Source organism: Pieris rapae, chromosome 4 (genome assembly GCF_905147795.1).
Source record: "Pieris rapae chromosome 4, ilPieRapa1.1, whole genome shotgun sequence".
NCBI classification, from domain to species: domain Eukaryota; kingdom Metazoa; phylum Arthropoda; class Insecta; order Lepidoptera; family Pieridae; genus Pieris; species Pieris rapae.
This window is the reverse complement of record NC_059512.1, coordinates 10,126,648-10,140,375: the sequence shown is the minus strand read 5'-3', so window position 1 is coordinate 10,140,375 and position 13,728 is coordinate 10,126,648. Positions and strand designations below refer to the sequence as shown.

Genomic DNA, 13,728 nt, shown 5'->3' with positions numbered 1-13,728 from the left:
CAGTCACATTGCCAGAAGGTTCGCAAGAGAGTTGCCGGCCTTTCAAGAATTACTACGCTCTTGATAGACGCTAAGTCAAATTGGTTTGCAAATATTTCAGTGGTTCGACGTAGTGGTGTTGCGCGCCAAATACTGCCTTAATAAAACGGTCAGCTGTGGAACGACGGATGTCCAAGGGAAAAGGGTGGAATTTCGTATTCTGCCTCGTCTTCCGATGATGAAATTCTGCTGCTGCTGCTGCTATTTATCCGAACTCCTCTGAACACTCTCGGTGTAAATGCGGTAAAAGATGCAGATAGACTAGATGCTACAAGCCTCAATCTTGGTCGGATCAATCATCAGATCTTTCAATCTCTTAATAATTTTTTATTGTAAGAAAAAAAATATATTTGTATAATTAATAAATAATTAAATAAATTAAATGAAGATTGGCATAGTAGGCACGCGAGCACGAGAATCCTGGAATCTAGAACTAACTCAATCATTCTATATACACTCTAAATCTATTCGAATATACACTAAAACCAAAATAAAATCAAAACTATTCTTTCAATTGACATTTAAAAATAAATTGGTTCTGGTAATTTTCCGAAAATTTGTCGCCTCGCAATAAAATATCAAATCTCCAGAAACCTCGGACCGGTTTTGATAAACTTAACAAATATTCCTAAATCAAAATGATATAAATAAAAAGTTGTTGTTGTTTTTGCTACATTTATTTACAAAGAATCAGCTCTCAAACAACTTCTATGTAAAAAAAAACGTGTGGCACTCGCGGACTAAAATGATTGCATATCATTTTATATCAACTTTTTTTATCAATTATAATTATTTATGTATGCAGTATTTTTTCTCTTTGATATTAATTAAATCTACTACTCTACTAGATTCAGACTAACACGCCAATATAGTCTGTCTCATTCTAACGCGTACCGGCTACACCGGCCGGTACGCGTTATGTATGTCACCGATCTCGTCGAGAGATGTGAATACGCAGTATGCGTTCTGTCCCACTCTAACGCACCTGCGCTATGTCACCGATCACGCCAGACCGATGTGAGACGCATGTGTTCTGTCCCGCGTATTACCTATATTACGTCATCGTGTGTTAGGTTTTTATTTTCGTTACGGAATTTCTTGATACGGTCGCTGTGCTCGAAGCCCGTAATAAAATCTATGCAATAGCTTAAACGTTATGCCAGAACAGTTATACCAGAGAAACTATGACATCACAAATTTTACACACAATTGTATTAGAAAAAACACACAAGCCAGCAAGCCAGGGAAAAAAATTAAACAAGCAACCACAAAATGAAAATTAAATCAAAACTTAAACTAAACAGAAACTTAAACCTCATTAAGAGCGTGATACAAAATAACCGTAAGTTGTAAGATTGTTGTAAAATATATAAATGCTAAATCACTTACAACCTTCTTTATTTTAAAAGTAGTTGACCTAATGAACGAAATCTATTATGGGCACTCCTAATTTTCTGTAAGGCTAACCTAACCTAACCTAAAAACTCATTAATGCCATCTATTACTTAAATAGCTAGTTTTAATATTACCAATTACTTATAGTAGTACAGTTTAAAGCACAGATTCTTACTGGCCATGAGCGCTGTTAAGAATCCCAAAGATTATTATTATAATGTATTAAATCCATTAGAAAGCCTTTATTGAATTTAAGTTTTAAGTTTATCACATACATATTACTAAATCTACGGTTGTAACATACAAACTATTTTATATAAATTTATGAAAATTAACCATTTACCATATATAAATTATGCAAAACAATAATAATACCAGATATTATGTTAAGCACAAAAAGAAATAAAGTTTTCTTTAGGTATTTTTTTACCAGCAAAACAGCGGATTAAGTTCGAGGTAGGCACTAAACAATGCTTTCTTTAAAACCGATCAGCCCACAGCCATATATACAGCTTCGGATAAGTACTGTTTAATCCGTTGAAATCGCGAAGAATCCGAAAAAGAAAGAGATTTCGAATTTCGAATTTGTAAAATTTTACTTATTTTACTAATTTAAACCAAAGACAAATCAAATCAAGAAAGACGAGGGTCGTATTTCGACGCTAAAATGGGTATTTTTGAAGGTTTCTTGGTTTGGAAATGTCGTGTACAAGCTGGTTTCTCCGTGCGCTCACACAATTTGTCCGTATAAACGTTTATATCAAAATGTTTGATGAATGAAAAATGTATGACTACCTTTTCCTGCTTATGTCAAATTAAATCAAATCAAAAATCATTTATTCATATAGGTAACATAACGTACACTTATGAACGTCAAAAATAAGAAATATACATTAAATGCTTCTAATTTTAGATTTGCTGCCAGTTCATATCAAGGGCGTAGAATGAAAGAGAAGAACTTGCAATGAACTCTTTTATGAATTATTTTCTTATTTAACTCTACTGTTCTTGCAAGACAATGTGGGAGACTATTTAGACAATAAGTTTTGACAACAATTATAAATAACTTAACTTTTCTTATTATATTTTGCTAATTTATATGAAATTTGCATGCCTATTTTATATGGTTGATTGTGCGTGTTTTTCGATAGTTATTCACTTTCTTAGCAAATAAGCGATTTATAAAAATAAAATGAATAAATCAGTGGCGCTACAACCTTTTTAGGTCTGGACCTCAGATTTCTGTATCTGTTTCATGACCATTTATCAATTTAATAGGCAAATAGGGGATTAGCGCGCATAGAAAAAAAGTTAATTGGTCACAGAAAGGGATCGAACCTATGTCCTCAGAGATGAGAGTCGCACGCTAATAGGCCATAAGGCCAATACTGCTGTTATCAAAAGTTATTTTATAATTTAAGTACCAACCAAACTTAACCATCTGAGATTGACGTTTTAATCCAATTATTAATAAAAGTGTACCAATAACCAATCGACGGATTGCAATAGCCATCTGTCAATACACGCTATCCATGGTAGGACGGATCGGTGTATTTGGATAGACCTTTATATGAAAATAACAGGTCAGCTGTGCCAATATCCTATCTTAAGATTTAAACTTACACCAGTTTTTAAAATAATTAAAAAGCTAATTGAAATGTTTGATATTAAACATAGACATGTATATTTTAATATTTTTTGTACGGTTTTATTTAAATTATTTGGTTTATATTAATTATCAAATATGACTGAAAAGAGCGAAGTGATTGCATTCTATCCATCGTCAAAAGTTATCCATTTGGTTATTGGGATGCAGGTAGGAGATCCATCGTCTATCACTCAAAAATATGATCATATGATCAAATACTATATTAATTTGAATATAGTTTTATTGTTGTAAGTTACATAGTATCGGGCCTTACGCCTTTGGATATGTGCCAAATCAAAACAACACATAATCACCTTGTAATAATAATGTTATATCTAATTAGCTAACCTTAGATGCCCTCGTCTGGTTTTTAATAGAGTATATGTAATTTTAATTAACTAATGACGATTATGCGATAAAACAACTAAAATAATCAGACAGACAGACAAACAGAGAATTTGTTGTCGGTATTCTCACGTTTCCTGCTCCATACGAACAAATAATAATACTTGAACCAAATTTTATAGACATACATAAATCTGCCGAGTTATTATTTCTGCTATGAAATCTTATATCAATAATAACTCTGTTGGTATTCAACGTATATTTCCATCATTATAGTTATATATAATGAGTTTGTTCAGATGGTTTACACACAGTTGCCAAAAGTTAACGCAAACATCACTTGAATACCTGAAGGTCGTGTTAGCTCAGTGGTAAGGTGTGCAATTCTCAACTAATTGTCCGTATGAAGAAAAACATCGTGAAAAACCACCATGTTGAACACCTAGTCAGAACTAATAATTTACTAGCCTACAAATAAAACTATCAATGAAAAAATATTAAATAAGTATTCATGGGTTATTAGTATAATAATTTCAAAACAACCTCAAGTATGTAATAAGAATAATCACGAACACTTATATTAAGTAAATAGGAAAAAAATCTCGGTAGAATTGTGAAATTGAGGAAGATGTTGATGGTGTCATAAGTTAGGTAATGTCTAAAGGAAATAGTTTACAATGTTATGCTTATTATAAAAATTGCAACATTGACATTATGCGCTTCATTTTGACGTCAACTTCCTCGTTTACTATCAACAAGATTTTTGTATGGTAATGGTTGCAACTCATTATCGTAAAAAAAGCGATTGAAATTGCTGACAAACACTTTGTTGTGAATTCTTCTCATCCATTCTACGCTCTATTTGGGAGCTGATAAGTTTAAAACCTTTTTTTTGTAAGCATCACTATGTCATACATACGAATATAGTCTTCAACTTTAAAGGAATTGTAATTTTAAAGCATTCTTTCAATGGCAAGTTTATGTAAAATATTCCCAATATTAATTTCCTCGTATTGGCATAGTATACAGTAGTTTTTCTTAAACTTGCCTTGCCCTTACACAACAAAGTGTCTACAGAATATAATTAATTGAGGTAAAAATTATCATAAATTACTAAGACATCCGCAACGCTTCAGTAGTTACTAGATGAAGTGTAGTAATAAAAATGGCTACATGGATGTTCTTATACATCAAGAAATCATCAACACCAGGTTCTGAAATTCAGTTTTTAAATAAATTTGACTATAATAAATAGAAGACACGTAGACAATCTCAAGGCTAAACAGCTCGCGAGAGCAGGCCTTTTAAGAATTGGTAGTTTTAATCAGCTTGGTGTGCTCAGCAATGCAAGTACTTTACTCCAGGCCACCACTCACAATCGAATAACAAACAAGATATTCGATTATAAAGCGAAAATTTGGCCCTACACGGAGTAATTCTCACCTAGGGGTGGGAGCTAAATCCGATATGGATTGGACTTACCATTTGCCTTACAAAAAAATAAGTTAAAAGTATAAGAAAATCTATTGATACTGTAGAACTAATTCTGTTCTGTATTTATATTAATATTTCTGTTAAAAGTTAAAAAAAAATAAGACGCTAAACAAAGATATTAGTACCAACGAGTGGAATAATATAGTATTTTATTTACACAGGTATCACACATTTAACCGCCTTTGAGCCAGTCAGGCGTAACTATCACAATTTTGATTTGTTCAAGCAAGCAACCTCTGTAATCTCTGATTGTACATGTGAAATATGTTCAATAAAAATTATCTCTGGTGTTATATTATTTTTTAGATTATAAAAATATAACTTAAATCCCAATTTAGTTTAATTTTAAATACGTGGTTTTGATGTACCTATTTTCATATAATATTAACGATTAATCAAGTACAATAAATATTAATTTATGTGAGCAATGAGCCTAAGAAAATGTATTTTATATGTTTTATTCAGTTGGATACGTACTTCCTTATCTTGAACATTTTATAAAGTGCTATTGATAGGCATAATTTATTTACAAAAATCCAAAAGAATGTCAAGACAAAAGTAATAGTTTTAATTAAATAAATTAAACAATGTACAATTGTATAGTTCATTTGTTAAAATTATGCAATATATATACAATGTCCGCGGCTGAAAACCTAAGGCTAAATACAGGGGTCTAGGCTCCGAATATAATTTTGTCCCATTCGGTGTTAAGGTTCACTTTGTGCGTGAGGTCCTATCGCTATCAATAAAATAGCAAAAAGAGCTGGCAGCTACCTCGGACAAATATTCAGTCAAGCTATTCAAAGTGAGAACACTGCCAGTACCTTCGGAACCATGCCTAATGGGACTGCTTTTAATAATATATTTTAATTACTGTATTTTATATTTTTAGTATTAGGTTCATCATTGCATGTATAAATTAACTCGTTTCATTCTTCGGTAGAAGTATATGTAATTCTTCTTAAAACGGGTAATGTGAAACTTATGTGTATGTAAAAATATATAACAACCAATCAAAGAGAAGAATTCTAACAATTCCCCATTCTCAAACGTAACGGAAATTCAGTTGACTCTCTGTCCACGTACTAAATTGTTCATTCCAATAAGACCTTAGCCTTTAGAAATATTAAAATATTTTATTAGTAAATAGCGAACGAGTGCGCTATCGTCATGCTTCGTAAACCACACTATTCAGTAACAGTAAGGCTAAATTTCAATGTTTATTTCAAAACGTACCTTTTGTGGCATCCAGACATTTTTTTCAGACAGGACAAAACCTTCATTAGTAAAACACTTTTCCTCTTGCCACGCCATTTTTCTTTTATGCATTTTAATTCACGAATTATCACAACAACCTTGAAGTTATGTTAACTAGACCGTGAACACAGTCAATTGTTTTTCACATATATTTTTATTCACTTTCCCGCCAAATTTGACAATTGACAGAATCAGGCTTGTTAAAGCGGCGACTGACCGCGCTGAAAGTGTTAAGACGAATAACCGCAGAAAGAAGTTGGACCGGAACTTTTATTACTGGCTGTGTTTTTCGATGGCGTATCGGCCGTACTCGAAGACGTTAATTAAGATTGTATGATTACAATTTTAATTAACGTCTATTCAAGAAAAGAGCGTACAAATTCTTAAAAGGCCGGCAACGCACTCGCGAGCCCTCTAGCATCGAGAGTGTCCATGTGGGGCGGTATCACTTAACATCAGGTGAGCCTCCTGCCTGTTTGCCCCGTATACAAAAAAACTTAGTTATTATTAATAAGTCAAGTCAAAATAACTTTATATTCATATAGGTAAACAATTACACTTAACAACGGCAGAAAAGAAGTTAAATTAATTCTAAATGTACATATTTCCAGTTCGCAAGTCAAGGGGCATAAAACGGGCAAGAAGTACTGGCATGAAACTCTCCGCCACTCTTTTTAATCGCTAAGTTTGGATGTACAAATTATTGAAACTGGAGAAAAACAATACCAGGATCATTTAACATTCGTCAAATTTATAAAAGCTTTATTGATTTACTTTTAACTAGAGCTTTGAATTTATTTTGTGATAATTGGAGTTAGTAAAATTGGTAGCACCAAAATTTCTAATCTGGCCTGGGATAGCTAGCTTCGATCCATGTAAATCGTAAATATTTAAATAAAATACTCGTACATTACTTGTATATATTACTAGTTTATTTGATTTAATATTCTTTTTATTAATTTTTAATTATTTTTATTATTGCTACTATTGTATGTTGGTTAAGAAAATCTTAAATTCTGTATTTATATTATGATTACTAATATAAAAGTAATTACGTATTTCTAATACGATATTAAATGTATGCTATTAAAACTTTATCTGTAAATACCATTTAAATTTGAATGTCAATTGAGTCAACGAACTCTGTATTAATTTATGTATACAACGTTTTTCGCATAAAAAGTCGCTCAACAAGACAATTTTATGTTTAGTCTAAATAAGAAAATGACTATATAGTCTTTAACACCCAAATATACAGCATTTTTAACGAAATAGTAATAATACTAATTAATAAATATTAGAAATTAAAGTTTGTGGCACCTTTGCTCGCTCCCCTAACCTCGCTGCATTGCGATACCTATTCATTGAGTAAGGAAAACACCAGCTCTGGTGTTACCGGTACTTTCTACCAGGAGCTAACTTAAATCTTTTATTAGCGTCTGTGCACTAGAACGACACCGCCCAAAAGTCTCTCTCTCTGTCCTTTAACTATACTGTAATTCAATCTATGAGGAAAGATCCTAAAACGTTAACATTATATATACTATTATAGCCATAAATTTTTGAATATAATCTGTTCATATTCATTATAAGGAGGTTTTCTAGAAAATTGCATTACACGCAATAGTTCTGTCTTGAATCAGGATGTTATAACAGTTTAGTAGTAACTTTCTAAAGTTATCAGAGTTTTTGCATATCGTTTAATTTAGTATATTTATACTGAACGACATAAAAATATACTTAAGATATTATAAGTGTTTTTATGTCACAATTTTACTATCATAAATATTGTATTATTAAACTGTCACGATACAATACTTTGATTTCTTGTGTATCTATTTATATAAAAGAACACGCGCACACAAAGGTATAACGCGAACCCACGATGATTTCAGAGGTATTGTCTGAAGAAAAGAAGAAAGAAGAAGATATGTCTGAAACAGGTGTTTGCTTTATACACCAACACTAATGAAATTGGACTTCAATGCGTCTTTTATATAACATACATTTACAGAGGGCATGCAAATGCGTTGCCGGCCTTATTAATTGGTACTATTTTATTCAAGGACTTAAATTCTTTTTCTAATTATTAATTACCATTTTCATTTATATATCGTTGACGTATCGCAATTCTATCGTATCGTTTTGTAAGCGAAACAATTTACGTTGCTGCTTGATTATCGGTTGTCGCAATATTCACCTGCATACTGCATCTTTCTGTAGTTTCAAGTTAACAAGTGCAAAGCCGACATTATATTATTTTCGATTTCAGTACCTCGTATAACACGGGTATTACCTTAAACAAAGGATTTCACATGTTATATGGCCTGTGATAGGTATATAAATATATAAAAAAAGTCGTGTTAGTTACATCACTTATAACTCAAGATCGGCTGAATCGGTGCTAGTGTTATCGAATAACAATAAATAAATTAATTAATTTTACGAATGCAAACAGCATGTGGAGCCATCTGTTGACAAAACATCGTATCATTTTTCGTCGATTTCGTGTCAGTTCTAGAAATTCCGATCTGGATGAGGAGATACATAACTAGGGTTTGATCTCGATCGAAGACATGTGTTACCTCATGAAAAAATTGTAGTATCGCAATATTGGCGCCAGAGAGGAGGCCAGTAAAAATCTGCCATTCTTCTTTCGTAACGGCAATTAATAAAACATTTCTGTATTTGCAAATAAGGTTGTATTAATGTTATTACATTTATGAAATCCTAAATTAAGTTACTTCTATATTTATACCTATAATGATTTGTACGCACATAGGTATTTCGTGCATAATAGTTTTTACTTAATATTCTTATGTTAAAGGTAAATCATTTGCACATAACGCATTACATGGGGTCATACAAGCTCATTATACAAGAAAACTCTTCGAACGCGTTTTCTATAACCAGGATTGGTTATAGAAATCCTTGAGGGATTCCGTTTTTTATATTTTCCGCACCTAAGAGTAAACTTCAACCATTTCCTTTTGACTTTAGTTTTCGACTGTACCTGCATTAGCGGGAAAAGCGGACCTTATGATGAAAGTTGATTTATGGAATAGTTAAGTACAGACCTGTTAGTCTTACCATACTGAATACAAAGTAACAAAATCTCTATGTAATCCTAACTTCTTATCCTATAATATATATCAATTCAAAATCTTTACAAATTTTGATAATATACAGCCACACACACACTCAAACAGAAAAAGGAACTTCGATTTTGTTCCATTTGATGTGGGGTTAAAGTGCACAGGTGCTAATTAAATACTTAATTAGGAGCCTGCTAGATAGTACCGGTGTTCGGTGTTCGCTCATACGCAAAACAGCGAAGAAATGCTGCCACAGGGAACTTATATTTCTTTTTAATTTTGAAAAAGTTTTAATATTATTACTATGTAGCTTAAGAAAATTGGAAATACTGTATATAAATTTGTTTATTAATAAAATGTGATTTTGTAAATTTTGAAAACTTCAATCAATAGAAAATTGTTATCCTCTTTAACAGAAATTAAAGTGAGTCAGCAAATTAGCAACACAAATAGCACGATTTAATGCAAATAATTATTTTGTATTTTATTATATTATATAAATCGATTTTCGAAAGTTATTACTTCGTAATGAAAATTATCTACATCTTCATCACGAAATTTATTTAAACAGGTAGAGAAATATATGTAAATTAGAACGAAGTTCACTTGATTTATTAAATATCTTATAACCATCTACTTTTATACGTAATAAAAAAACATGAATATTCGGAGGTTCCATTGGATACAGTAAATTAAGCAAGATCAAGGTCAAAATTCGTAGCTAAATTGCACTTACAGATTTCATTAAATGTTTAATAACTTAAAAGAACGCAATTTCTTTAGATATGCAATTTTATTTGTTTTATTCATCAACAATCCGTTGGGAACAATTTTAACAATAATTAAATAATAAGGAGGGCAACTGGCGACATTATCGCTTTCAATCGATCTCTTCCAGAAAACCACAAGATTTACGATTGCTATGTAAAAATTGTAAAGTGGCAACATAGGTAAGCAAGTACACTTATGAACGTCCAAAAAGTAGTTAAAATCAATTCTAAATTTACGTTTACTTTATTAAACATTATATTCCATGCGCTTTGTCGAGATTTTTAAAGTTTAATAGCAAAGTAGCTCAATAGAATACTGTATAGTAAATAAAAGATACTTGTCCGGGTCAACGAACGCTTACGAGCAATTTTTTTAATTTCATTTCTGGTGCATGAGGTCGTGGACCCTGTCTTTGGGCAAAAGTGGAATGGCTAATTGGCCTTAAATTGATCGATCAATGAGGATAACGTGTTTCCTATTGGTGTTAGTAAATTATCACAATACTGTTAACTGTTATGTATATAAAAGTAAGCCAAACCATAACTTGTAAATAAATCAAGTCTCTTAATACAGTTCATCTACCGTAAATAACAGGTGTCTCAAAAGAAAATTTACATTTATTTAGCTCAGTTTATATAAAAATGTTAGACGGCTTCTTGGTTTCGGAACTTCAAACATTCCTGCCTTTAACCAAAGAACATGGTTCCAGCAGTACGGAGCAACGTCCGGATAAGTTCCAAATAAGCTATTTATTACTTATTGGTAGGATAAACAGTATTTTTGCGTTTCACGATTGTCAGATAGCGCTATTCGTCATGAAACGCGAAGTATCCTATTTGGAACTTTTATATTTCGAATAATTTATGTGTTGCATAGCTATTTGGTACTTTATCCATACATTGTGAAACAGGCATTAAAATATATCGTCTGTAACTTTACGTTATTCTTTGGTTTGTTTTATAAGTAAACGAATACGAAAATATGTAATAAATATATTTTGTATTTTTATTAACAACTCAAGCCTACCAATACCTATATATAATATACTATATTTTTGTTTCGCTATAGACTTTTAATTCTTGAGGACTTTCTTTCTATGTGCGCATTTTACAGTCGCTCGAACAGTGAAGGAAAATATTGTGGGAACCGGCTTGGCGAACCCAAAAAGTCGACGGCGTATTTCAGACACATGTGGCTCATCACCTATTTGCCTATTAGATTGACAATTGATCATGAAACAGATACAGAAATCTGAGGCCCAAACCTAAAAAGGTAGCAGTATATTATGTTTAGACTTCGTTGATTCTACTTTCGCAAGATATTGTCCTTATTTCTGTGAAAAATATTTCCACACGATTGAAGTCGGCTGTATAAAATTATTACATTGAGGTTAGTATTTCAAACATAATAAAGAAATGCTCTACTTTGTAAAAAATCACGAACCTTTTATGGCTATTTAGAAATGAGAATTGTAATCTTGATGTTGCTTAGTATGAATTGTATTTGATGAATCTAGGTAAGTGTAATTAATATTTACCTACATTTTATTAGGATCGAATAATTCGTTTTTATTCTAACGAAATCATTTACAATATTATAAAAGAAATGTTTGATCTTCATTTCTTTGATTATTATTATTACCAAATTGCCCAAGTGTAATGTTATAAGCCGTATATTCCATGAATTTTTATATTATAATGGTATTTATAAGAAAACAATTGTTACAAGTTACTTTATAATTACGAAATTTAAGATTTCTATCTGTTTAAGTGTGTGTATTGATTTTGGGTGACTGATAGAAATTTAACTTATTTTATTATATTCACAAAACAGTACTGACATACTTAACCAAAATGACAATGTCGAAAAATTAAAAATAATAAAATATATGATATTAAATACATGCTATACACAATATCGCTACTAAACTTACTGTGTATTCTCAAAGAGAAGAATTCAGTAAGTGCATCGTCTTTGTTAATCTACAACTCAGACTAGTTCTGGCTTTTGGTGTCGCAAACAATATTGGCCTTCGCCATCACACATAATATCCTCTAAGTAAAAAAACGAGTTCATTAAGAACAATTAGGTAGCTCACCACAAGAAATTAAGTATATAGTATAAGTCCTGTCTTGTTTCTAAAGTATTCTAAAGTATCCTCACCAACCCTAAGACAAACAATCTTGAAAATTAAAATATGGGGTACCAAAACTGCTATTATATGTATGTTATTTTTATAAAAATTTAAGTAAAAATTGTTTTGGCAACGTCTCGAACCCTGTCTGTTTATTATTTACATTTAGTGCTCTAGTCTAACTTGTCTAAGGTTGAAAATACTAAGTTTTTCAAAGGCCCAAACAAATATTACAGATGACAAGAGATAGCGGCTCGTTCATCGTAGGGAATGGGACAGAGGAAGTGTCTTGTCTGGACAAGCATAGAAACAGACCCGCGAAAAGGCGTGTGCCTAGTTGATAACATATATTTCCCAGAAACCTTAGAGAAAAAATTATATGATATTTTTTGTACTGGCTGAACTGATCAGGCTAGGTTTCTACCACTTGGGGGACATAGTACTTTAAGTAATATCTTGTATTAATTTATTTAAATTTTAAATGTTAGACTGATTATAAAATATTTACGTTAAATTATGCAATTATCGATAAACGACTGACGTCCTACTTGTAATAACTGTGTGAGTTATCAGTAACAGGATGTAGTCATTTGTGTTCATCTCCAAGAGATCTCTTGTCAGTTCCAAATATAGCGCTTTGTTCTCCGGCCTACATGTTTTTAGACGTCTAATATATCACAATTCTAGCTTGTTCATATGAAATATCTTCATAACAGTAATATTACTACGCAATAATAAAGACTCGGTGGTATTATAAAACAGGCACTATAATTAATATTACTGTTTACGATTGAAGGAACATGGTAACCATGGTAACAATATCCGTAGAGCACGTGTTATAATATATATAATAAGGCTGTTTGTTATATATAATTATAAGCTGTATCGTGTATATGAAAATCGTATTACGGTAAATTACATTTATTTTTATTGAAAAAAAACTTAGAATTAACTTGTTAATATTGCCTTTTACTGTAAGATTTACGCGAATTGATTGGATTACAATTGTAATTCTATTAATAATTTAGACGATTAAAAATATTGAATAATAGCCGAACCTAGGCCTAATTGTCGTAAAAAAGTGTGGGAATAATCTTACAGACCGCCTATATCAATTATCAAGCCATCAATTTATTGATTAATATTTACACGCTATTGTGTGCTAACTGAATAAAAAGTTAAAATGTATTATTGCGTAGTTTTGTGCCTTTTTATTTTCTCACTAGGATAGTTTAGATCCTAATTACTATGATTTATATTACTTATATTAAAAGTATTTAATTTTCTACGCCTGTATATATATTAATTAAATTATCAACCTGTCTTAAACTGGTTGACCGTATGAAGCCTTTGGAATGCAATTATATGAAATAACTAAAAGAAAATGATGCTTTTGCATTATTATGATGCAATATTAAACGCATATTTTGATCAAATTCTCACTAAAATGCTTTTGCCAAATTGTCTAGCGAATATTACAGAACCTAAACACCTCAAAAAATAATATCAATTAATCTCCGTAGCAATAATTCCATGACGAAAATGTCCAT

The 13,728-nt window shown here is 31.3% G+C and overlaps 1 protein-coding gene across 2 annotated transcripts in view; it reads right to left on the bottom strand.

The window, feature by feature from the left end:
* The window catches only part of LOC110995384 (facilitated trehalose transporter Tret1), a 38,214-nt gene that overhangs the window by 23,705 nt on the left and 781 nt on the right, over positions 1 to 13,728 (bottom strand). Inside the window, exon 1 of one of the 2 annotated variants that reach the window (XM_022262530.2) lies at positions 6,158 to 6,305. The exons of the other annotated variant lie outside the window; for it this stretch is intronic. Within the exon in view, the coding sequence (XP_022118222.2) occupies positions 6,158 to 6,250 (93 nt within the window). The 5' untranslated portion in view covers positions 6,251 to 6,305. Of the gene's footprint in view, positions 1 to 6,157; positions 6,306 to 13,728 lie in introns of those variants that run through there. 2 annotated transcript variants of the gene reach the window in all.